Here is a 26,100-nt window from a genome sequence, read left to right as displayed (position 1 = left end):
TGGTGTGTGGGGGACTATGAGGCTTTTTCTGTTGTGGCTAGTGCTCCACCACTTAAACCACACCACCAGTTCCATTTTTTTGCTGGTTAGAGATAAACAGCTTCCACTTTTGTCTACCTAGACTATGAACTACAAGCCTCAGGTCTCAGCCTTTTGAGTAGCTAGGATTACAAGCATGAGCTATGGTGCCCAACTACATTTATATTCTTGAAGATCCAAACTGCAAGTGGACATATGTTACCTGTCTGCTCCATCCAGGTCTATACCAGCATATCTTGGGCATACTATTGCTCCCCATGTGCCTACTCTCTACCTTCACCATCATTTCCATCTCCATGTTCACTTACCATCCCTGGGGAACATCCAGAGAAACAATCTCAAACATAATATTCTCTTCTAGTCCATTTAAAGTCCACTTTCTTCACAATATTGGCAAGAAGCAAGCACCAACAGGGATATGTGTTTCCCTTTTACTAAGTACTTGTAGGTTTACAACATCTTACAGTGAAAGAAGCAAAGGAAACATGGCTACTATAGCTTATGATTAGAAATGTATTCCTCACTATTTTTTAACCCTCTGCTCTGCTTAGAATTTCCTAGAAAAACAAAAAGACTGGGGAAAAAAGAGAAAAGTCTAAATCAAAAATTTACTAAACTTGTTTTATGTGCTGTAATATGTTATTTGAAGCAAAAAGAATAGCTATGCTGGGTGCCAGTGGCTCACATCTGTAATCCTAGCTACTCAAGGCTGAGATCTAAGGATCAAGGTTCAAAGCCAGCCCAGGCAGGAAAGTCTGTGAGACTCTTGGCTTCAATTAACCACAAAAAGCCAGAAGTAGAGCTGTGGCTCAATTGGTAGAGAGCTAGGCCAGGCCCAGAGTTCAAGCCCCAGAACCAGCAAAAATAATAAAAGAGTAGCTAAGCAGTGGTAATGAAAGATCAGTGGCAGAGAGACTAAAAGCAGGAAGACGAGTTTAAGAGGTTTCTGGACAAATCCAAGCACAAAATGGTACATGCCTGATATAGGATGATGGTATGGAATGGAGAGAGAAACGAATCTGAGATAATTTGAACAAAGCAACCACAGAACTTGGTAGTTGAGTGAGTGCCAAGATGAAGAGGAAAGAATGAGGATGGGAGGTTGCAAAGGTACTAAGCAGGAATTGGAAATGGAGAGACCACTGGGTAGGAATTAGCACTCCAGAAAACCCCTACTACATGTGAAATGGGATGAAGCCACAATGCCAATTCTGATGATTGTTTCATTCTAAAAGTTTCAAGTGTCTGAGTCTAGGATTTTCCTCCTTCTATCCAGTCTCCACCATGTGTTCTGGTGCCAAAGCAACCTTTTGAAACAAAAACCTAATTATATCACGCTCTTGTTTAAAAATCCTTAAATGATTTCCCCATGGAAGCTATTTTTCAGACCTGATTTTTAGTCAAAAACCCCTTCTTAAAAAGAAAGCAAATGTAAAACAGGGGAAAGATTTTTGTTTTTGTTTTGCTGGTCATGGGGCCTGAACTCTGGGCCTGGGCACTGTCCCTCAGCTCTTCAGCTCAAGGCGAGCTCTCTACCACTTGAGCTACAGCACCACTTCCAGTTTTCTGGTGGTTTTTTGGAGATAAGAGTCTCATAGACTTTCCTGCCTGGGCTGGCTTTGAACCGAGATCCTTAGATCTCAGCCTCCTGAGTAGCTAGGATTACAGGTATGAGCCACCAGTGCCAGGTGTGTGTGTGTGTGTGTGTGTGTGTGTGTGTGTGTGTGTGTGTGTGTGTGTGCGCGCGCGCCACCAGTGCCAGGTGTGTGTGTGTGTGTGTGTGTGTGTGTGTGTGTGCGCGCGCACGCGCCAGTCCTGGGCCTTGAACTCAGGGCACTGTTCTTAAACTTCTTTTGCACAAGGCTAGAACGCTTCATTTGAGCCACAGCTCCACTTCCACAGCTCCACTTCCAGTTTTCTGGTGGTTCATTGGAGATAGCACTCTCACAGACTTTCCTGCGGGCCTGGCTTTGAACCACAATCCTCAGATCTCAGCCTCCTGAGTAGCTAGGATCACAGGTGTGAGTCACTGGCAGCCAGCTCATAACGCCCTTCTTAACTTGTATCTTACATTGGTGGGGTGGAGACAGGGTGGGAGGAATAAGTTGGGTTAGTGCTTGGAAACTGCAGGGCCAGTTCGACGACTTCTTTTACCAACTCTCTAAAATGTACTTAGTGTTTTCTTATCCCCAGCTTTAGGCCCTGGTTCCCAATCCCAGGGCAATAAGAACAATTTTACTCAATGTCTCCTACTGGATATTCAAGTGAAGGGATGGCTATATGATATATGAAGCTCAACTATATATATATATATATATATATATATATATATATATATATATATATATATATATTTGTCAGTCGTGAGGCTTGAACTCTGGGCCTGGGCGCTGTCCCTCAGCTCTTCAGCTCAAGGCTAGTGCTCTACCACTTGAACCATAGTGCCACTTCCGGTTTCCTGAGTGGTTAATTGGAGTTAAGAGTCTCATGGACTTTCTTGCCCGGGCTGGCTTTGAACCATGATCCTCAGATCTCCGCCTCCTGAGTAGCTAGGATTACAGGTGTGAGCCACCTGGCCCGGCTCTCAACTACATTTCTAAACAAGAAGGTAGCTGGGTGCTGGTGGCTCACACCTGTAATCCTAGTTACCTAGGAGGCTGAGATCTGAGGATCATGGTTCAAAGCCAGCCAGGGCAGGAAACTCCCATGACACTCTTAAATTAGCACCAGAAAACTGGAAGTGGCACTGCGTCTCAAAGTGGTAAGCCCTAGCCTTGAGCAAAAATGCTCAGGGACAGCACTCATTCCCTGAGTTCAAACACAATGACCGACAGAAAAGAAAAAGAAAAAGAGATGTGACTCAAAGGTGCAATGCCTATGTGCCTCTAATCATATAAATAAAATATTTATCAAAATGAACTCCAGAAATGAAAATAAGAGATTTTTTTCCTTTGTTACTGTTTTTGTCTTCTTTTCTGTCTTGTTTGTTCATTTACCTGTCTTTGGGAGGGACCAAGTATAAGGCCAATAAGCTCCCTTCTGATGTCTTAGCATGCTCCTTACCCTTTCCACAGCTTAGCATGCTTCTTTCCTAGGCAACACTAGGCCCATTTAGTAAAGGCAGTAAATAATCAGCCTCCAACCCCCTTTACCTTGAGATGACACTCCTCTGGAGAAGCTATCACCAAATAAGTCAACAAGAGCCCTTTTTTAACCTCCAGGTCTGGGCAGCTGCAGGGCCCCTTATCTACTACTTGGGCAGCAGCCATAAATCCTAATTCACCATGATGAAGCCCCTGGTCCTCAGGTCCACAGCAGGGTCTCCACCTCCTAGCCCCTTCTAGCCCCTCCTAGCCTCAGTAAGCTATTTAGGTCACCTCAGACAATAGCTGGCACTTCTCACTGCTCCCTGCTTACCAGCAATACAACTTTTTTTGTTGTTCTTTGTACCTGGATGTCTCTGTGGTTTTCTGGCAAAGTCTACTATACTCTAACACCAAGGACAAACAAATGCACCAGTGGTATTCACTAGACACTATGTTGAAAATGAACTATACAACTTGTGGGTGGGGATAGGAGAGAAAAATTGGGGAAAAGTGAGGAAAGGGGTAACATTGTCCAAAAAGGAATGTTCTCATTACCTGACTTGCATAACTTTAACCCCTCTGTACATCACCTTTATAATAACAATTCAAAATCTAAATTAAAAATAAGAGATGTGACTTTAAACCACAACTTAAAGCCTTTTAGACAACTCCACCACAGTTTGTGTTCAACTGAAAAAGTACACTTATTGAATGGAATTGAACAGTATAAGGTTAAAGCTTGAGAATGATCTAGATGAGGAAGAACACAGTGAGGATGCTACTTTACAGACCATGTATTCCTCCAGTGTCACGGCAATTATATTTGACACTGTTGCTAGTCATTTCCTTCCTCACACACTCCTGCCACGGCCTCCACGACAGCTCACTGTCCCAGTTATCCTATCAGGATGTCCAACTCATCTCCCACAGGGAGGCCCCTCTTCCTCCTCCCAATTGTGGGTTTTCCCCTTAGCTTCTGCCCTTGGGATTCTACATTCTTCTCCCCAGACTTATTTCCTTGATGAATTCATTCACAATCATAGCATCACTTATCTCCCAATAGCCCTTCTGTAAACATGACCTTGTTTCATTGGGTGTGGCCATGTGTGTGGTTATTGCCACATAAATATTATATAAAATACATATCATATATGTGGTATTTTGAGACTGCATAATAGTCATAGTTAGGGTTTTATAGTGTAACTCCCCAGGGAAAAGATTGCTTGGAGGATTTAAAGAAGACTTGACATCAATGAAGCAACCATCTCCCCTTTCTCTCTATTAAACAAAAAGAATACATGAATAGAAAAAGAAAAGACAGCAAAACATGTTTAAAATTCAATTCGTGGGATCACATTTTGAGGAAGGTCTAATAAATTAGACCATTTTGAAACTACTACGCATCACAAGATTCCATAAAGGATGAGACAAGGGAAAAACTGGGAAGGCGTGACCTTGCCCAAAAAGAAATGTACTTTTAGCCTGGCATGGGTGGCTCACGCCTGTAATCCCAGCTACTCAGGAGGCTGAGAGCTGAGGATCCAGGTTCAAAGCCAGCCCAGGCAGGAAAGTCCTTATGAGACTCTTATCTCCAATTAACCCTCAAAAACCAGAAGGGAGCTGTAGTTCAAAATGGTAGAGTGCCAGCCTTGAGCAAAAGAACTCAGGGACAGCGCCCAGGCTCTGAGTTCAATGCCCACAACTGACAAACAAAAACAAACAAAAAACCCACCTCACTGAATCATACATTTAAAATGGGTGCACCTTCTTGGTTTTTGTTTTTTTTTTGGTCAGAAGTGGGGCTTGAACTCTGGACTTGGGTGCTATCCCTGCACTCTTCAGCTCAAGGCAAGTGCTCTTCAGCTCAAGGCGAGCTTTCTACCTCTTGAGCCACAGCACCACTTCCCTTCTTGTATTTCTTGTATGTAAATTATATCTTAGTAAAGTTAAAAATAATTATGTGAAACAAGAAACATTTATATTTTTTTGAGTAGGGAGGATGATACTAGAGATTAAACTCAGGGCCTTCCACTTGCTAAGTAAGCACTCTACCACTTGAACCATGCCGCTGCTCTTTTTGGTTTAGTTTTTCTTTTCTTTTCTTTTTTTTTGGGGGGGAGGGGTCCGGTTGTGGGGCCTGAACTCTGGGCCTGGGCGCTGTCCTTCAGCTCTTCAACTCAAGGCTAGCACTCTACCACTTGAGCCACAGCGCCACTTCCAGATTTTTTCTTTTTGGCTATGTGGTGCTGAGGAATCGAACCCAGGGCCTCAGGCATACAAGGCAAGCGCTCTACCACTGAGCCACCTTCCCAGCCCTTTCTTTTCTTTCTGATAGTCTCCTACTAGATCATTTAAGGGGAACTGGGCATGGAGGCTCAGGCTTGTAATCCTAGTTACTTGGGTGGTAGAGATCAGGGAATCTAGGAGGCCAGCCAAGGCATCAAAATTTATGAGACTCCATGGACAATACTGGGTGCAGTGGCATGTGTCTGTTATGGGCACAGAGGTGGGTGCCTGTTATCCCCAGGCACACAAGGGAGGCACAGATAGAAGGAACACAATCTAGGCTGGCGCTGGTATCAAATGAGACCATATCTCAAAAATAAGCAACCCAAAAAGGGCCTGGAGGTGTGTGGTACAAGTGGTAGACCCTTAGCAAGTATGAGGCCCTCAATTCAATCACCACACCCTCAGAAGCTCGGGAAAGGGAGGCAATTTCAGTGGACTGAATATTTGTCATTTGGGAGCCCCTACATTCACATCCCTGAGTATTCTGATACCTTTTCAAGCATTTTCTCTCACTCCCTATGTACAACCTTTGTGAGAAGACTAAAATCAAGTATTTGCTCTTCTCTGATAGACATCAAGGGGCTTCCTGGGGATTTATCTCTTCTAAGCCTTTCTACCCAGAGAGTGACATGGATGACACTTGACCAAACTACCTTCTTTCTTTCCTTCCCTTTCTTCCTTTCTTTCTGATCAGCCTTGGGGCTTGAATTCAGGGCTTTGGAGCTGTCCCTGAGCTCTTCTGCTTAAGGCTAGCACTCTATCACTTTAAGCCACAACACCACTTTTGGTTTTCTGGTGGTCAACTGAAGATAGGAGCTTCAACAGACTTTCCTGCCCACACTGGCTTCAAACCACAAACCTCAGATTTCAGTCTACTGATTAGCTAAGATTACAGGTGTGAGACACCAGTACCCAGCTCATTACTTACTTCTTTAGTAGTAATATAAGAACCAAAGAAATAGCAGTGAGGCTAGTTGAGCCTGGGCCCTTATGTTTCCCTTCTATGGGAAACTTCTATGGTGAAGAAATAAGCATTTCAAGTTGCCCCTTCCTCACCTCCCCTCTGCCTTATTTTCAGTCTCTGTCTTACAGTTTAATGTGCTTTTTTATCCAGATAATTGTTATATTTCATGCCTTTTAAAAAAATATGCATTCAGGGCTGGGAAGGTGGAGCGCTTGCCTTGCATGCCAGAGGCACTGGGTTCGATTCCTCAGCACCACATAAGCAAAAAAGAAAAAAAAACGGAAGTGGCGCTGTGGCTCAAGTGGTAGAGCGCTAGCCTTGAGCTGAAGAGCTGAGGGACAGCGCCCAGGCCCAGAGTTCAGGCCCCACGACCGGACCCCCCCCAAAAAAATGCATTCAGGGGGCAGGAGTGTGTGTGGGGGGGGTGTGGGGGAGATGGGAAGGGATGGTAAGTGGAAACAAAAGGGGAGGCAACAATGCTTAATAAGAAATGTACTAATTACCTTGCTCATGTAATTGTAACCCTCTGTATGGTATTTTCACAATAAAAAAATTAAAAAAACAAAAAATATGCATGCACGTGTACTATAAGTATACATATTATGCAACTTTCTTTGTGAATGTGACTCTATTTATTTTGCAGCTTCTCACTATGCCTGGTTAAAACTGTACATAAAAAGTCTGCCAAAGTTGGAGCCCAGAAGTAGGGAGGGACTCAGTCTCACTATTATGTAACTCATTAATTAGTATTACTAAGATGGATTTGGGTTCACTTTAAGCCCAACAAGGGGATGATCCTAAAGAATTTAATTCAATGTGAGGCTGAATTTCTTCTTATACACAACAGAGAGAAGGTTCTTGACAGGAGAAATCACATGATGAAGACAATGTTTCAAGAAGACTAAAAGGGCAACAGAATATACAATATAGGTCAGAAGGAGAGACTGGGTAGCAAGGAGATTTACCATGTAGCTAGCAGAAAAGTAGTAGTCTTTTAACTCTCACTTTCTGCATGGCAAACAGAAATGTTTCTTTTCTTCTATTTCTCCCTACTTTAACTCTGTTACATTAAATCTTACTAAACTTAAAAAAAAACAGAATAGTAGATCTGAAGAAATAAAATTTTAAATTACACTGGTAACAAGCAAAATGGAGGGAAACATTTATTGACTTTTAAAAAGTAGGCTAGTAACAAGAAAAAACAAATATTTAATCAGAAGAGCTAGGGGCTGGCATCTGCTAAATAGCAGAGCATTTGTCAATTCCTAGCATCCCAAGTATGTGTGTATATGGGGTAGGGGTGGGTAGAAGCTAGATTTGAATCCCAATTCTGAAATTTACCAGCAGTGTGGCCTTTGGCAGGACAGTCCCTGCACCACATCTCCAATCTCTCTGTCAGTAAAATGTAGATCTTGGAATATCACAGACTTTAAACTGATTTTTTGCTTAATGCTGGTAGCTCATGCCTATAATCCTACTTACTCAGGAAGCTGAGATCCGAGGATTACAGTTCAAAGCCAGCCCAGGCAAGATTGTTCTGACAGAGGTGTAGGTAACAGGCTCAGAGCTCTTTGTCGGTCCCAGCCACTTTGGAAACATTCTTGAGCAATCTCCAGAGGGCTAAGGAACTAAATCTGAGAAATGGCTAAAGCCCATACTATTAACTATACTATCTAATGATTCAAAGAGGTGAATTTAGCAGAGGGCCTAGAAAAATAGTAATCATCTGATCAGTTGCCATAAAATCATATAAAAGGTAAAATTGAGTTTTTAAAAATTTAACTATCTCTCCTTATAGGTCAAATCTCTCATCCAAATCCCAATCTCCCCAGGCGCCTGGTGGCTCACGCCTATAATCCTAACTACTCAGGAGGCTGAGATCTGAGGCTTGTGGTTCAAAGCCAGCCTGGGCAGGAAAGTCCTGGAGACTCTTATCTCCAATAAACCATTCAGAAAACTGAACTGGCCTGTGTGTCAAGTGGTAGGGTGCTAGCCTTGTATGAAAGAAGCTCAGGGACAGTGCCCACCCTGAGATCAAGTATTAGGACTGGCAAAAAAAAAATTACTAATCTAACTCTATGTGAGGCATACATTATTCACTGGCTAACAATTTAGCTCATATCAATTTGGAGGTCCTTAAATTATTCAAAAGTTCTTCCCTTCTCAAGCCCAAATTTCTCCTCCATTACTGTCATCTAAGTGGAGATTCTTACTCCACTTTCTGAAGCTAAATCACATAAATCTAATCCCTCCTCCACAAAACCATCCTTCAACTGTTTGAAAAGAACTAGCAAGTCTGCCTTATTGTTCTTTATTCCCCTTTGCTCTTGCCTGCCTTCAAAGCTCCATGGAGATGGTCTACTCATTTTGGACCACTCACCATTGTATCTAAGTGCAAACAGTTTTCCATTTATTCATAACTTTAAAGGGACTTAACGAGGGAAAGTGAAGAGAAAGTGAATCAGTGTGACTTGAAGTACAGCATCCTCATGTATGAAAAAAGCATTGTGAAGCCTGGCACCAATGACCCACACCCGCAATCCTAGCTACTCAGCTGAAGGTGGCCATTCCAAGCTAACTCAAGCAGGAAAGTCCATAAAACTCTATCTCAAATTAATCAATTAAAAAAAAAAAAAGCAAAAGACAACCACCAGAAGTAGACCTGTGGCTCTAGTAGTACAGCACTAGCCTTGAGTGAAATAGCTAAAGGAGGCTGGAATGTGGCTTAGTGGTAGAATGCTTGCCTAGCATGCATGAAGCTCTGGGTTCGATTCCTCAGTACCACATACACAGAAAAAGCCAGATGTGGCACTGTGGTTCAGTGTGGTAGAGTGCTAACTTTGAGCAAAAGAAGCTCAGGGATAGTGCCCAGGCCCTGAGTTCAAGCATCAGGACTGGCAAAAAAAAAAAAAAAAAAAAAAAAAGCTAAAGGATCAAGCTCAAGCCTGGAGGTCATAGAATAATGAAACCCATTACAGCAAGTTAAAAGGTAGGAGAAGGAATAAGAAAGTCTAACAAGAGGAGGTGAACTTAATCCAAGTACACTATACGAATATGCAGAAATATCACAGTGGAAACACTTTTGTACAATTAGTATATGCTAATTAAAAAAATAAAAGAGACAAGTTAGATGACCTTCCGTAAATAATGACTAGCTTTGGTAAGACGTCAACAGAACCCAAATCTTTTGTTTAGCAACTGTTCTTTTCTGGCCAAACATTAGCAGCTTTCATTCAATCAAACCTTTTAGCCCAAAGAAAGTTATGGACATCTAGTAGGTGAATGAAAAGATTCAAGGTTCAGTGAAATAGGTATCAATGACATGAGCAAATGAGAGAATCCTACCACCAAAGCTTGCAATCTAACCAGATTTTAGGGAAATAAAAGTCTCACTATTACAAATTCAGTTTTCCCCAAAGTGACGTGAAATATCAATATTAGAACAAAAGCTTCATTCACCATTCTTCATGCTATCCTCTCTACGTCCCACTGTCAGGTCTCTGTATCTTCTGATTTGAGTGTTCTGGGGGACAGGGAAGAAGTAGGACTGAGTCCCTAAGGCGAAAGTCATCCAGCAGAGCCACTGTCCATGATGCCGTGGGAGTACTGAGTCTTTACAGTTTCCTGAGCTCCCGTTGTCCTGGTAACCTGAGGCCTCCCTATTTGTGTTGGCATCATGAGGCCAAGAGCGGAAGCAAAGCTGGAGTACCAGAACAACTTGCAGGGGGGAAAAATGTGGGTAATGCAGCAGTTATGCCACAGGAGGGTCAAAACTAGGGCATAAAAATTTCCTGGTTGGGGGTGGAAGGGAGTGTCATAAAAGTTAAGATTTCTGGATTTCACCTCTCGAGTTCCTCAGTCCTCTCCCTCTCTCTCTGATTATTTTTGAGGTAGGGTCTCATATCACACCTAGTTTAGGCTTCCTGTTTTCGCTGGGATGGTAAACATGCCACTATGCCTCACTATTGGTTGAGAAGGGGTTTCACAAACTTTTTGCCTGGGCTGACCCCAGCTACAATCCTCCCAATCTCAGACTTCTAAGTAATTAGGATTACAAACATGAGCCGCTGGTGTCCAGCCAATAAGGACCTTTTAAAGTTTTGTTTTTAGGATATGTGATATGAACATATAACCCTTATCTTCTCCTTCTAAGAAGCCTTCAATAAAAACTGACATTACTCCATAGGGCTTTGGGAGTTGTGTTTGAGGATTTCCTCAGTTGTTTCAGACTGGCTTCTAGACAAGTCTACGAGGATAGTTATATCTTTTTTACCTTTCTTCTTTGTTTTGCAGGACTGAGAACTAACTCGGGGCTTGGTGCATGCCAGCAATTGTTCTACATCTCACCTCTTCACTGTGTTCTGAAAAGATTTCTGAGGCAGCCAAGGCAGACATGTGAGAAAATTTAATTCCCAGAGTTCAGAGGTACACTGTATAACAACAGCCACTTGGTGCATCTTGCTAGTTCAATCTAAATTAAAAAAAAATTAAGCGTGAACAAATACAATCATGCTATTCAGTATACACTATGTGGGAAAATAACACAAGCAACTTGTGGGCAGGCATGGGAGGGGGCAACTGGGGGAAAGTGAAGGAAGGGGTGACATTGTCCAAAAAAGAAATGTGCTCATTACCTGACTTATGAAATGACAGTCCCTCTATAAAACACCTTAATAAAAATAAAGCAGTACTGAAACTTTTTTGGGGGGTCCAGTGGTGTGGCCTGAACTCTGGGCCTGGGCGCTGGCCCTCAGCTCTTCAGCTCAAGGCTAGTGCTCTACCACTTGAGCCACAGCGCCACTTCTGGCTTTTTTCTTTTTGCTTATGTGTTGCCGAGGAATTGAACCCAGGGCCTCATGCATGCAAGGCAAGCGCTCTACCACTGAGCCACCTTCCCAGCCCCAGCAGTATTACAACTTTTGTTCTCACTAGCCAAATGGCAAGTGTTTACTAGCCACATGTTGCTAGCTAATGTATACTGATTAGACAGCTCAAAAAGAACACTTCCACCATCACAGAAATTTCTGTTAGACAGTGTTGTTGAAAAGAGAAAGCTTAAACCAATAGCTAATGTAAAACAATTCCTTTTCAAATCTTTAAAGAGCTGCCACACTGAAAAATGAATTCTCTCATATTTTTTCCCAAGAGCAGAATTTAAGGGGGAAAGTAGGTGAGCAAGAACAGACTCTAGCATCACAGCTATCTAGTAAACAAAGCTAGCTCAATAAGAGCAGAACAAGAAGTGTCCACCTCAGGAGGAAGTAATACATTCAATTCAGTAGACTGTCCAGAAAAGTTATAAATGTTGCTTTATCATAAATCTTGCTTTGGGTATAGCAAAAACAAACAACTATATATATATATATATATATATATATATATATATACACACACACATATATATATACATATATGTGTACATATATACATATATGTATGCACACACACATACACATATATATGTCCTAAAAGTTTTCAAAGTACCTAGCTTTCAATTTATTAAAAAAAAAATTTAAAGCCAGGCACTCATGCGTGCAATCCTAGCTACCCAGGAGGCTGAAATCTTGAAGATCGTAGTTCAAAGCCAGCCAGGGCAGAAAAGTCCCTGTGAGACCTTTATCTCCAATCAACTACTCAAAAAAGCCAGAAGTGGCAGTGTGGCTCAAGTGGTAGAGTGCTAGCCTTGAACATAAATCGGTTCAGGGACAGTGCCCAGGCACTGAGTTCAAGCCCCATGACCAGCAAAAAAACGAAAGAAAAAAAGGAAAGGAAAAAAAAGAGCAATTTACAAATGAAATAAAGACCAGAATCTCATAATTGCATTTTTAAACAACCAGTTTCATTCCCTTGCGGGGAGAGGCATCTGTTCTATTCCCAGAGGCACTGCAATACTAAGTTGATATATGGAGTGGACAAAAAAATCCATTCATACACTTTAAAGGACATATCAGATGCTAAACTGATAAGAACATATACTATATTCAATCTTAGAGGTCTGAGAAGTGATCATAAATGGAATTTTAAGTCACTGTTACCACAAATAGTAGTGACTGCTGGAAAATGAAAGCATATATGTAGACAGGGGATTTAGTGACAATGGTAGTTAAATAAGGATTCATTATTGGTTGTTGGAACTATCATAAATAATCAATTATAAGCAGAAAAATAAATATAAGAATAATTATAATGGTATAATGCCAGGGTAGAAAAATTTCAATATGGACTACTAACGAAAAACTGGCTAGTCTTGCAATCTGTTAACCATGAAAGAAGCTTTCCTATTGTCTAAAGGTATATGGGCTGAAGCTGGGCACTGGTGGTTCATGCCTGAAATCCTACCCAAGAGCCTGAGATCTGAGGATCAAAGTTCAAAGCCAACCCAGGCAGGAACGTCTGTGAGACTCTCATCTCCAGTTAACCATCAGAAGAAAGTGGCACTGTGGCTCAAGTGGTAGAGTGCTCACTTTGAGCTGAAGAGCTGAGGGACAGCGCCCAGCGACCCACGACCGACCCCCCCAAAAAAAAGATATATGGGATGTTTGGATACAGTCATCATATGTAATTGGAATTCTAGCCCCCTACCTACATCCTCCATTCATACAGCCTTTCCAGCCTGAAATACAGCTTTCTTTATGTCTCTATGTCTTCATAGGCATAGCACTCTCCTCTTACCCTTCTTCACTCTGAATACAGAATGTCAAAGGAGAAACTTGTTCTTCCGGCGGCTTCTGGTCTCTTCAGCTTTTGTTCGCCATCGTGGTTACTGTGCCTTCCAGCACTTCCCATCATGTCTTCTCACAAGACTTTCAGAATCAAGCGGTTTCTGGCCAAGAAACAAAAGCAAAATCGCCCCATTCCCCAGTGGATTCGGATGAAAACTGGTAACAAAATCAGATACAACTCCAAGAGAAGACACTGGAGAAGAACCAAGCTGGGTCTGTAAGGAATTACTTCAGATGCCCACATATTTATGCTCTACCATGAACCAGTCAAGCTGAAACGTCAATACTGCCTGGACTGACAATTGGGCATTTTTTAAATTGATTTTTCTTTGGTTATTTTAATCATGGGCACAGTAATAAACATGTAATAAACATTACATTTGAATCATCATAAAAAAAAAAAAAGAATGTCAAAGGAAATTGTCTATTAAACTTCTATGAATTTATCCATTTCCATCTTCTACCACAAAGTGTATTTTACATGTAATATGTCGTTTTCCTTCATAATATCAATAAAACATGTTGAATATATGTATATATTTATGGATTCAAATGATAGCCTACGGTTCTGTTATCTGTACATGTGCGTTGATGACAAGATTTATGCACACAAAGTAGATGGCTTTCATGTTTGTGTATCTAATACTTTGCCACTTAATTTCATGTATCTTTCATTTCTTTTCACTCTATTTCCATTCGTTTTGGATAGCAGGTAAAATGGAGATAATAAGCCAAGCACCAGTAGCTCATGCCTGTAATCCTAGTACCTAGGAGGCTGAGATCTGAGGATCATAATTTGAAGCCAACCTAGGCAGGAAAGCCTGTGAGACTCTTACTTTCAATTAACTACCAGAAAAGCCAGAAGTGGTGTTTTGGCTCAAGTGGTATAGCACTAGCCTTGAGCACAAAAACTAATGACAGTGCCCAAGCCCTGAGTTCAAGACCCAGAACTTGTACTCACAAAAAAGAGGTAAAGATGGGCGCTGGTGGCTCATGTCTGTAATGCTAGCTACTCAGGAGGCTGAGATCTGAGGATCACAGTTCAAAGTCAGCCTGGGCAAGAAAATCCCTGAGACTCATCTCCAATTAACCACTAGAAAACCAGAAGTGGCACTGTGGCTCAAGTGGTAGAGCACTCACCTTGAGCTGAAGAACTCAGGGACAGTTCCCAGGCCCAGAGTTCAAGGTCCATGACCAACAACAACAACAAAACAGATAATAAAGTTGTCAGAAAAGAGACTATCTCTGAGTTTGCAGGTTCAGCTTAAATAGAATGTGAATAATAAAGAACTGCAAGTAATATATATGCCTAAATCAAGTAAACCTTTTATATTTAAACAACAAAAAAAAGTTACACACACATATGTGACAGCATTTTTTTCTGTAAGCATTAAAGAATCTGACACCAAAATTATGAAATTCACTATACAGTCAGTGCCTAGTAAAAAAACATCAAGCTTACATTGTCACTCAACAAACTTTATGACAATGGTCATGTCATGTTTCTAGACACAGAATGCTGGGAAACTGAAAGAGATGTGAAGTTGAAACTACCTTTAACAGTAAAAATAATAGTAATTTTTAAAGCATCTTTTACTGTATCTAGAAAAAGGAAAGTCTACAGCTTTGTAGAAATTAAGCACCATGGAGCTCAGAAACACTCTAGAATAAGAAAATAGTGATAGAACAGGAAGGAAGGCAGAACTGGACCGTACAGAATAAACAGTCAAAGCCTACCCTTTTCAAAACCTGAGGTCTCATCAAAGAAAGAGAAAAATTTAAACAAGAGAGTGTTAAAGATGGAAAACAGCCAGAAAGGGCTGTGGACTTAAAAAAAAATAGTGAAGAAGTAGTGGTGTATATTGGCAGAAAGATGTGTAGAGATGAGAGGAAGGAGCGAATTTATAGTGGAGGAAGTCAGTGTGAAGTTTTCCTCTCAAGATGCCCAGCAGAGCAAAAAGGAATGAAGGGAAAAGCCACTGGGAATAAGGCAGAGCTAGGGCAAAAACACCATGGGAGAAAGCAACATGGCCCAAAGAAGGAAATGCTCTTTTTTTCATTAACTGGCCCAGATTTCCTCATTTGGAACCAAAGACAACTGCAAAGTTTAAGGAACTTTAAAAACATTATTTAAAATAAATATATGTAAACTGCCTGTAGCCCAAGATAGCACCAATCATAAAAATCATAATTAGTATCTCTCTGACAAGTACCAAATACTATTTTAAAGTGAGGTTGTTATGTTGTATAAATACCATTGTTAATAGCTTTATTTTTAGAAACTTTAGTTACAAACCTATCCACACAAGAGAGTAAGTACCCTAACAAAAATACAGTTACGAGTTATTTACTTGTCTCTGTCTAATGGAATGGGATGCCTCATTCCAGGAAATGTTTTGCTTGGTTCAACATACACAGGGTAGATTAAAGGGGAAGGGGTGCTGTTAAAGTGAAAAATAAAGACTGAAAAATAGCAAGGGAAAGACAGAAGAGCCATATTGCTGACCAGAACTGGAGACACTGATAACACAGAACTCAGTACAGCCAGTGAGGGAAACTTGGCACTAAATATTGAGTCAGAGTTGTTCACTTCCCCCCCCCACTTGGCCCCCACCCCGAGGGACTTGAACTCAGAGCCTGGGGCTCTGTCGCTGAGCTCCTTTTGCTCAAGGCTAGCACTCTATCACTTTGAGCCACTCCAGTTTTCTGGTGGTTAATTGGATATGAGTCTTCTATGCCTGGGCTGGCTTTGAACCATGATCCTCAGATCTCAGCCTTCTGATTACAGGTGTGAGCCTCCAGCACCCAACTAACTTTTCCATTTTTGTTCGCTTTTCTTTTCTTTTTTTTTTTTTGGGTCCGGTCGTGGGGCCTGAACTCTGGGCCTGGGCACACTGTCCCTCAGCTCTTCAGCTCAAGGCTAGCACTCTACCATTTGAGCCACAGTGCCAATTCTTTTTTTTTCTGCTTACGTGGTGTGAGGAGTCGAACCCAGGGCCTCATACATGCAAGGCAGGCGCTCTACCACTGAGCCACCTTCCCAGCCCTTGTTTGTTTTTCTTAACAAAAAAACTCAACAAAATTACCTAAAATTGTGATCAATATAGCATGCAATTTTAAATGACTAGATAAAATGAGCAAATCATTGTTTTCCAATGTTTACTCCTCAAATACTGAGTACTTTTCCTGCTCTAAGTCTGGACGTTCTACCACTTGAGCCACATCTCCACTTCTAGCTTTTTTGGCAACTTATTGGAGATAAGCGTCTCACAGACTTTCTTGCTCCTGCAGACTTCCAGTAGCAGCGATCCTCAGATTTCAGCTTCTGGAATAACTTAAGGCTAACAGGCATGGAGCCCTGCTACAAGTTCTGACTTACATTCACTGTTCCTCCTAACAAAGATGGCCCTACTGTTATCAGTGAGGCCATGGCATTGCTTTCCCAACCTGGCATTGACCTAGTCACAAACTAGGTAGGGCTCAATCACCTCTTGATACTACTCCAGGAAAGCTTCTTTGCTGTCTCACTGCCTCTGGGCAGGCTTCACCTCTAGCACCTTACCCTCCTGCTGGGGATCTGTTTGCAGGAGCCGCCTGTGTGCTCACCTTGGCATGTTTCCTTCCTGGTCCGATGAGCATTGCTCCTCTCCCTTTGTGGGCCTCACTTCCCATCTTGCTGTTTCCCCTAGGCCCCTTTCATCTCTATGCAAGCTTTTTGGGCCTTTTCCCTCTCTCCACGATGATCCCTTCCACCCGTCCTCCAGTCACCTACTGTATTCAGCTGACTTGGTGTTCCGCACTGAAGTGCTTGCTGTCTGGGTAGCAGCCCCCTCAGAGACCCCCTTCCTCCACAACTCACCTCAGCTCCCACCCCAAATCTCCCTGGGTGGCAGTCCCCCAAAGGTTGCATTCTCCTTCCTGGCCACGGAGGGCAGGCAGGTGGGGGTCGGCTGTGACTCACCGGAGGGCAGCCGGCTGGGGGCCCGGAATGCGCTCACTTCCTCACCCCGCGCACCTGCCCTTGCCCGCACCGCTGGAGCGCCGCCCAGCCCGGCCTCCGGCGGATGTTTTCCTGTCCTTGCGCTGGCAGCACGCATGCCAAGACTGCGCGCACGCGTGCGCGCAAATGACTGCATCCCCAAGACTGGCTATCCACTGACAACCCTACATGACACCCCAACCAGCACCTTCGCACAGCAGCCTCCCCGTCCCCTTTTCTGGGAGGATTCCTGTTCAACCAAACCTTCTCAGAAGCCCCTCAGTCTTTCTCTTAAATGACTACCCCCATTTCTTGTCCACGAGGCTAACCATGACTTATGTTCCCATGGCCTCTCACACATTCACCTACACCACTGCCCTCACTTGGCTACTTCCCAAATTGCCCAACAGATTGCAGGAACAATAGAGCCACTGACTACTGAAGGAACTTTTGGGATCTTCTACTAGACAAGCCTAATGACCCTCCAGTCAACACATCAGCCAACCTGCTGTGGCTTTTCCTTTGTTTCTTGGTACTCCTCAGAGTACCTTTTTGTTTGTTTTTCTTATGCTGTGGTTGGAATTCAGGGCTTCAAGCTAACCATAGAGCTATCCACCTAGCCACTGGAAAAGGTATCTAGGAAGAGGACAGCCTGGAGTTGAGGTGCACTGGCAGATGTTTCTGAATTAAGGTGACAGAATGGCCCTTTGAAAAATTCTACTAGAAATAGTTGTATCTGATCCACTAGGAGTCTTCGAGTAAAATGGGACTGGAGACTTAGGTTGAAAAACAGAATGTTCTGTGAGTAAGAGGGAAATGGCTGGACCAATAGCGAGGCCTTTGAAACATGGTCAAGTGAAAGAAATCCAGTTTGACTGGAGCCTTAGTACCAGAGATAATGAGCAGAGTATTCAAAAGAGAGAACTTGAGAGTTCAGGTAAATGGGAATCAGAAAAAATGGATCAGAATCCTAGAGACAGCTAATGAAGAGAGTGAATGAGGGTGAACATGATTGAAGTAGTTTATTTATGTGCATAAAAATAGAACAATGAAGCCTGTTTTAAGAGGAGGGTAGTAAAGGAGAGCAGTGATCAAGGTACATTGTATGTTTGTAAGGCAATGTCCCAGTGAAATCCCCTTTGCACAATTAATGCTTATAAAAATGTTTTTAAAAATCTTAAAGTAACAGACAGGTACTGCTGGCTCATGCATGTAATCCTACTCAGGAGGCTGAGATCTGAAGATCACTGTTTGAAACCAGCCAGGCAGGAAAGTCATGAGACTCTTGTCTACAATTAACCACTAAAAAGCTGGAAGTAGAGCTATGAAGTCAAGTAGTAGAGCACTAGCCTTGTGCTAAACAGCTGAGGGACAGCATTCAGGTTTTGAAATCATGCCCCAGGACTGCCAAAAAAAAAAAATCTTAAGAAAAAGCAGACAGTGGGCGGGGAAGGTGGCTCAGTGGTAGAGTGCTTGCCTTGCATGCATGAGGCCCTAGGTTTGATTCCTTAGCACCACATAAGCCAAAAAAGCCAGAAGTGGCCTTGTGGCTCAAGTGTTAGAGCACTAGCCTTGAGCTGAAGAGCTCAAAGACAGCACCCAGGCCCAGAGTTCAGGCCCCACAACTGAAAAAAAAAAAGAAAGGAAGAAAGAAAGAAAGAAAGAAAGGAAGAAAGAAAGAAAGAAAAGAAAGAAAGAAAGAAAGAAAGAAAGAAAGAAAGAAAGAAAGAAAGAAAGAAAATAAAAATAAAAATAAAAAGCAGACAGTATCCTAAAGTTAAGTGGATAAGAAAATGCTACCTCTTCCCACCTTAGAGAGGGTACTGACATGGGCAAAGCAGGTTTATCAGCAACATCATTTCTCAAACCAGACATTCAGAATTCAAGAATACAAGGACCCAAACCAAAACTGGTAGGGATGACCTGGAACATGAGAACAAAGGGTCAGAAGTTGGTTGGGAGAGAGCAGTCCCCAGCAGAGGCCCCCAGCTGTGCACAGAGCTGCTGCTTGCTCAATGTCATTCAGAGAAAAGGTCATTTATTTAAGTGAACCTTAGTACCAACTACAGTGGCTAATATTTTCTGAGGATCATATGCCAAACAAAAATGGTACAGAGAGCATTCCACCTGCCTCATTAACAGGTTTGTGAGTAAACATTACTATTCTGGATTTATAGATGAGGAAACAGGACATGAGAAGTGAAGTAACTTGCCTGAGGTCACATAGCTAGTAAGTTGAGTCAAGATCTGAATTCAAGTAGTTTGTCACTCTAGGGTAGAGCCATCATGGCTTCCAGAACCTGTAGGTAACTCAAAGGAGGATATCAAAGGACAAATTCTTTCTTCATTCCATCATGAGGAAAGAAGGTACCCCTGTGAAACTGAGGACACTTAGAGATGCTCCTTTTTGAAGGGGGGGGAGGGGCAGAGACAACCCAAGGGATGAGACAATGGATAGTTCATCTCTAGGATATCTGAGAAAAAATAAAAAATGACCCTCCCACCCCCATCTCTGAAGTATCTGATGCATCTCAGATGCATCAGGGAAACTTTGCACTCTATTACAGATGCCTGCTCCTCGCTCTCCTGGAGCTTCTGGCCGCTGCACCCTGTTGCAACTCCTTGGTTTGGCTAGGGCACAGGATTAGCCATCCCCAGGAAATGCCTCCCTCCGGTCCAGGCAGGGATCCCAGCACACAACACTAGTGGTGGTAGTGAGGGACTGGGGTGGGGGTGGGGGGGAAACAGGGGCAGGAGGGTTTGGTGGAATGCTTCCTCTTTCCAGGTCAAGAAGCTCTGGGGACCACCTGGGGCCTCACCCCTCCCACCTCCTTGCTGGGGAAGTGCCCAGTCCAGCACCCCTTCCACAGGCACCTCCCTCCCCTCCCGGCTCTTGCAGTGCTGGGCATGAATCAGCTCTCACAGCTTGTTAAAAAGCTGGACCTCTTGTTTTCATGCCCTCACCTCAGGAAACAGAGTTGTAGGGCTTCCAGCTCTACTCAGCAGGGGGCCAGGGTCCTCACTTTATAAACATCCCCAGCCTATGAGAGCAGAGGGGCATAGAGATGGTGTGAAGACACAAGGCCAGAGGGGGAGAGAAAGAAAGAGACACTAACAACTCAAGGAGCAAAGAAAAGCCAAGGGGACAAATCCAGAATACAAGAACAGAGCAGCAGCAGCAGCAGCAGCAGCAGCAGCAGCGGAAGAAGCCAAGAAGAATCTGACAGGGCTGAAGACAATGGCCCTAAGGATGCTCTGGGCTGGACAGGCCAAGGGGATCCTGGGAGGCTGGGGGATCATCTGCTTGGTGGTGTCTCTGCTTCTTCAGCATCCAGGAGTCCACAGCAAGTGTTTCTTCCAAGCTCAAGGTAAAGTGGGGCAAGGTATTACGAAAGGATTGGGGTGGGGTCGGGCAGAGAAAGGGACAAGGGCTTAGAGATGAACCTGTTTCAGAATAGCTTGAGCTGTGAAACAGGAAAGAAGGACAACCTAAGGAGATAATATGTACTAACTCCTTCCCCTGACCAGAGGAAGAGACTGTTGCCACCACTCCCATACCCACCAATGTTTCTCATTCTTCCCTAGCCCCCTGTCACTATGAGGGGAAATACTTCACCCTGGGTGAGTCCTGGCTCCGCAAGGACTGCTTCCATTGCACCTGTCTGCATCCTGTTGGTGTGGGCTGCTGTGACACGTGAGTGACCAAGCATGGCCAGAGGGAATGACTGTGATGTGAGTTATGGAAGGATGGCCAGGGAGTGACTAGATTGCTGTGAGATAAAAACTAAGAGAAGAGCAGCATGAGATTGGCTGGACCCCAAGTGCCAAGGAGAGTGAGAGGAATTCAAAGCAGATCAGGCCACAGAGTGTGGGAATTCAAGGTAGATCTGGAGGGTAAAAACGCAGAAGTCCTTATCTGATAGGTAAGAGCTTAGTTGGGGGAGGGGGACAAGAGACACAGAGGAGGAGGGAGGGTGGCTGAGAGAGGGAACCTGGGTCCCCAAGGGGGCCTCTTCACTGTGTTCTTCCCCATCCCTGGCTCTCCCCAGGTCTCAGCATCCCATTGACTTTCCTGCTGGGTGTGAGGTGCGTCAGGAGGCAGGAACCTGCCACTTCTCCCTGGTGCAGAAATCTGACCCTCAGCTGCCCTGCAAGGGGGGAGGGCCCGACCTAGAGTGGGGCTCAGCCAACACCCCTGTTCCTGGAGCTCCTGCTTCCCACTCTAGCTAAACTCAACTGATCACCATTTGCTGATTGCTCACTGCTGCTGCCACTTCCAGGGAAACCACTAGCAGCTGCCAATTTATTCTGAATAAATAAATTAATACTACAGCCTGAAAGGCCTGTCATTCTCTGTCCCAGTGGGCCCCGGTGGGAAAAGTGGGCCCCAGTAGAGTCCAGGTGCTGAGTTCTGAGTATCCTGAAGACGCTAGTGTCACAGTGGGCAGGTGGACTGGTTTCAGATGGTTATGGTGCTGGTGCTGGGGCCTGGGGCAGCATATGAGGCCAGAGTGGGGCTTGTAGGCAGCACCTTAATGGGGAGATCCCAGCTGAAGGTGTCTACAGGCACTTGCTCAGGACCTGTCCAGGTAGCAGGTTCAGGCTGTTCCATAGGGGGCAGGAGTACCAATCCTGGTTCTCGAGATGTTACAAATTCAAAATGTAATCGCCACTTCAGAGACACTGTGAAAGCAAAAGATAAGAGGCAGTGGTATTAGGAGTTGCCAGGTATAGTGGCTCACAACCAGGAGCTGGATATGGCCATCAGGAAGATCATAGTTTGGGGCCAGCCTGGACAAAGTTAGTGAGATGCCCCTATCTAAAAAAATAAGCCAGGCATAGTAGTAAATGCCGGAAATCCCAGCTATGTGGAAGGCATATGTAGGAGGATCATGGTTCCAGAACAGCTTAGGCAAAAAGCAAGACCCTAGTTAAAAAACAACCTCAAGCAAAATGGTCTGAAGATGTACTTCCACTGTCAGAGGGCTTACCTAGCCAGTGTGAAGCCCTGAGTCCAAAATTTAGTTAAAAAAAAAAAAAAAGGAGAAGAAGAAGGAAAAAAAAAGAAAGGAAAAGAAAAGAAAAGAGAAAAGAAAAAAGAAAAAAAGGCAAAATGGAATAAAACTAACTCTTGTATTTGGGAAGAAAAGTCACAGGTAAGGGAGCTATTATGGAGCTGTAATTAAAAACACTTAGAGAAAGAAAGAAATCTGTTGGGTGCCAGTGCCTCTCACCTATAATCGTAGGAAGGAAGGAGAGAAGGAATCCGAGTCAGATGCTAGTGGTTCATACCTATCCTAGCTACTCACAAGGCTGAAATCTAAGGATCAAGGTGTCAAGTCAAGTCTGTGGGCCTCTTAACTCTAATAAACCACCAAAAAGCTGGAAGTGGAGCTCAAGTAGCAGAGCAGAAAAAGCTAAGGGACAGTGCCCAGGCCCTGAGTTTAAGCCCTCATAACCAATACATACACACACATACAGAAAAAAAAAAACAAAAAAACAAAAAAACAAAAAAAAAAACCTGTTGTGTTGATGAGACACAAGACATTCAGCATAGTTTTGTTAACTGCCTAATAGCCCAAGAATAGGACAGTAAAGACTGTGTAGCTTGGGCTGGAGGCATGGTTCAAGTGGTAGGGCACCTGTACCAGCAAGTGCAAGGCCTTGAGTTCAAACCTCAGTACTCAAGATGAAGCAGCTCTTAAGTAAATGTGCTTAGAAAGAACACATCAGTGCATCAATGTGCTTAGATATAAAAGATCGGTACATCACAGGGTCCCAGCAGATAGGGGAGGGGACAGAGTTCTACAACGCTGTTGGAGCTTAGAAAGAGAAGAGGCTGAAGGTCTGAGAAAGATGAAAGGTGAGAGGATGGATGTAGGTATGTCTGGAAGTATATTAGGAGTAAGGACTCATTACACCATACCTGAGTGCAACATTCACCTCACCCCCGACCCCTCCCCTTTTCTCCCATTACAATGAGGATCTCACCAATGGCAGTACAGAAGCCTGGGGTAGAGCTCAGAGGGATAGGGAGAGAAAAGCTGGTTCTGGTTGTATGTAGGCAGGATTCCTGGTGCCGGGCATGAGTCACATGGGACACAGAGGGGGCACCCCCTGTCCCACGGCGACGCTGATATTCAGGCTGTACACGTTCTTCAGTCTGTAAGCTTACTGAAAACTGGGAACAAGAAGAAAAGTACATGCCAGCAGGCATATGGAAATGTAGACTGTATGCCAACTTGCCCCTTCTATACACCACCCACTCCTCCTTCTACCAGAGTTTTTCAGGCCCAGTACCCCAGAAGGTCTGCTCCCTTCTCACCTGCAAACAAGCTACAGTTCCTTCCCCCAAGTTTAAGGTCCCCACAACATCCTCGCCGAGTCTGTACACAGATTTGAAGATGCCAAATGTCCCAACTTTCCCTCGGCCATCACTGATATTGTAGAGATCTGGGGAGAATGAGGTATTTTTGTAAACCGAGAGTTGATACTAGGAAATGTCTAGGATTGGATCTCAGAAGTCAAAAGATGAGGCTTTTCTTTAAAATTAGGAGTGGGGAGATATCAGTAGGTCTATGAGAGTTTATGGTAGTTAGAAAACCTGATCTCTGAAACAGGAGTATTTTGAGAAGAGGGATGGGGTAGGGAAATTCTGTAAAAAAAAAAAAAATTCTCACGGAGGCTGCGGCAGGATGTGGCAGCCATGAGGCGCTCCCCAGCCAGCTCAGCCAGCCATGAATCCTTCTTTCCACCTTCATCCTCTTCCAAGAATGGGCTGGATGGAGCTACAGCCTCATCTTGGGGAAACTGGACATCTTGAAGGCCTAGAGACAGAATGAGTGGAAAGATAATGCTGGGAGGAAACAGAGATGAAAACAGAGGTTAGACTCTAACCTGAGAAGGCTGAAGGTAAGGCCAGCCACAACTGAGGTTTACATCTCAACCTAGTCTCCTGAACCCCTTCCGATCTCCACTCCTTTGCACCTCCCTTAAGACTGATAGCTTCCCCGCATCCCCTCCTCCAATCCTTACCTGCAGGAACCCTACTCACCAGTCAGTACGAGAACCCTTAAAGGGACCCTTAGTAAAGTGATGGGTGAGTTGACACGCTGGCAGCCAATGGTCAATTTGTAGACATACTTGACTGACTGACCCCGAAAGGAGGGTGGTCCCTCTATGGGCAGCACTTCACTGTAGGAATCTGGTTGGGAAGTAGTAGTCAGGGCAGCTGGATGCAGCCAGAAGTCCTCCCTCCAGGAGACTTCGAAGGCAATTCAGGGATAGGATAGTCACTCACATGATTTGGACTCTCCAGGGTCTAGCCTCAGGTCACAAAATAGAATTTTTGGTGGAGTAGAAAGGATACATTGACCCCTCTCACCTATAAAAGATGGAAAGACTGCAATTTAATGACCGTTGTCCAGCTCTGCCCAAGTTAACAAAGCAAGTAGAGACAATGACAGTCTGCCAACTGTTGCTTTGTGATATGGAAACACAGGCTTATAACCCCAAAGAAGTTACTACCCCCACATCCCAGATGTGACAGAGACTATGACATACAAGAACTTAACTTTAAGTTCTTTAAGGTGATAATGGCTCCACTTTCCCCCTCCCCGACAAGATGAAAGCCCCATTGCAAACCTCTGTGTGGCAGAAAGACAGTCTGGCTGTCGGGTTGGACATCTGGCTGACTAGAGTCAGGGGGAGGCAATGCTACACGGCTCTCACTGGCATGGAACTGGCAGTGGATCTGGGCACTGGCCCAGGCCAGAGCTTCACTGTAGAAAAGGATAAGGTGACATCAGAAAGTACTTCCTGACCTCACAAATGGTTTCCTAATCTCCCACATTGATAAGCTCAACCAAGTTAGGTGGCTATACAAGCGATCAGAAAAATCAAAGAGAAACATTAAGCAAAGAAAAATATACCGTGGGTACAAAAGGGAACAAGGAAAAAGAGAGGAGAGTTACGTTTTCCACATTTTCTGTTACACAGCCCCTTTCTTTAATGAGGTCATCACAAGAAGGGTATTAAGTGGTTATGTGCAGCTCCGGGGACAACCAGAGCTCCGGTTTAGCATCAGAAATACTAGGCTTCCTCCCCAGAGGGATGACTATCTTCAGTACCATTATCCCCACCTGGAAGCAGAAGTGGCCGTCGGGGGGAGAGGGTTGGTGACCGTAACCACACACTCCAGCGCCTCCCCTGCCAGAAACACCGGACCCCGGCTCAGCTCCGCTACCACTTCAATCATGGCAGCTCCCAAATCCGATCTAGACGGAAACAGGGATTCGAGATCAGCACTGAGGCAGGGAGGAAGGGGTGTGGGCGGCGCGCACCTGGAGGTATGTCTAGAATTGGGCTCCAGAGGCCAAGAGATGGGGCTTTTCTGTGAGGAGAAGGGCGGCCAGTGGCGACAGCAGCACCCAGGTTTGATGATCCGACAGGTAGGTATGAGTGTGTGTGGAGGACTGGGGTCTGCAGGCTCGGTACTGCCTAGGGAGGGTGCTGCTCGGCGCCCCGGACTCCCACCCCTCCAGCGCGAGGCTGAGTCCTCCTGAGCCCCCCACCCCCATCTCGAGCTCCCAAGCCGACCTTCGCCCCCACTTCCCTCAAGGCGCCACGTCCCAGCCCAAGTTCACCGCCGCCTGTCACCTGGCACCGTGGGAGCCCGGGGTCTCAGCATACGGAGACCCTCGCCTGCCTACCCCTCAGGACCGGGTTAGGTGCGCAGCCGCGTCCGAGGCTTCGGTGCAGTGGTAAGAGGCGGGACTTCCTCTCCGTTCCCTCCCCGCCCCGCCGAGGAGCCCCTTCCGGCCGGAAGCTCCCATCTGGCCGGACCAGAAAGGGTCCGGGTCTTCCCGGGGCCGTGAGCCACACTTCCTTACGAGCCAGTACCAGGGAGCAGGCGCTGCCCCGGGCCGGCAGGACGCGAAGCCTAACCCTGGAGCGGCCCGATGCGTCGGCCCAGGGGCGGGGCCGCGGACGCAGGGAGCTCCCGGGCCGGTCCCGGGGGCG

The 26,100-nt window shown here is 44.7% G+C and overlaps 2 protein-coding genes and 1 pseudogene across 2 annotated transcripts; 1 reads left to right on the top strand and 2 right to left on the bottom strand.

The window, feature by feature from the left end:
• Nucleotides 1-12,236: 12,236 nt before the first annotated feature.
• On the bottom strand, nt 12,237-12,385 carry LOC138822384 (U2 spliceosomal RNA; annotated as a pseudogene).
• A 751-nt stretch (nt 12,386-13,136) lies between these two features.
• LOC138818628 (large ribosomal subunit protein eL39) lies at nt 13,137-13,477 on the top strand. The gene has a single exon (XM_070009609.1). It carries the CDS (start codon nt 13,166-13,168, stop codon nt 13,319-13,321), a length of 156 nt encoding a protein of 51 aa, XP_069865710.1. The 5' UTR covers nt 13,137-13,165; the 3' UTR covers nt 13,322-13,477.
• A 5,623-nt stretch (nt 13,478-19,100) lies between these two features.
• Rgp1 (RGP1 homolog, RAB6A GEF complex partner 1) lies at nt 19,101-26,046 on the bottom strand. Its single transcript, XM_070009557.1, has 9 exons — nt 25,738-26,046; nt 25,221-25,355; nt 24,724-24,860; nt 24,380-24,463; nt 24,134-24,283; nt 23,760-23,906; nt 23,405-23,532; nt 23,071-23,260; nt 19,101-21,762 (listed from the first exon to the last, which is right to left on the bottom strand). The coding sequence occupies exons 2-9, from the start codon at nt 25,334-25,336 to the stop codon at nt 21,539-21,541; spliced, it is 1,176 nt and encodes a 391-aa protein (XP_069865658.1). The 5' UTR covers nt 25,337-25,355; nt 25,738-26,046; the 3' UTR covers nt 19,101-21,538.
• Nucleotides 26,047-26,100: the final 54 nt, after the last annotated feature.

Source organism: Dipodomys merriami, unplaced genomic scaffold (assembly GCF_024711535.1).
Source record: "Dipodomys merriami isolate MVZ:Mamm:240054 unplaced genomic scaffold, mDipMer1.0.p SCAF_11, whole genome shotgun sequence".
Lineage (NCBI taxonomy): Eukaryota > Metazoa > Chordata > Mammalia > Rodentia > Heteromyidae > Dipodomys > Dipodomys merriami.
This window is presented reverse-complemented; position numbering and strand designations above follow the sequence as displayed.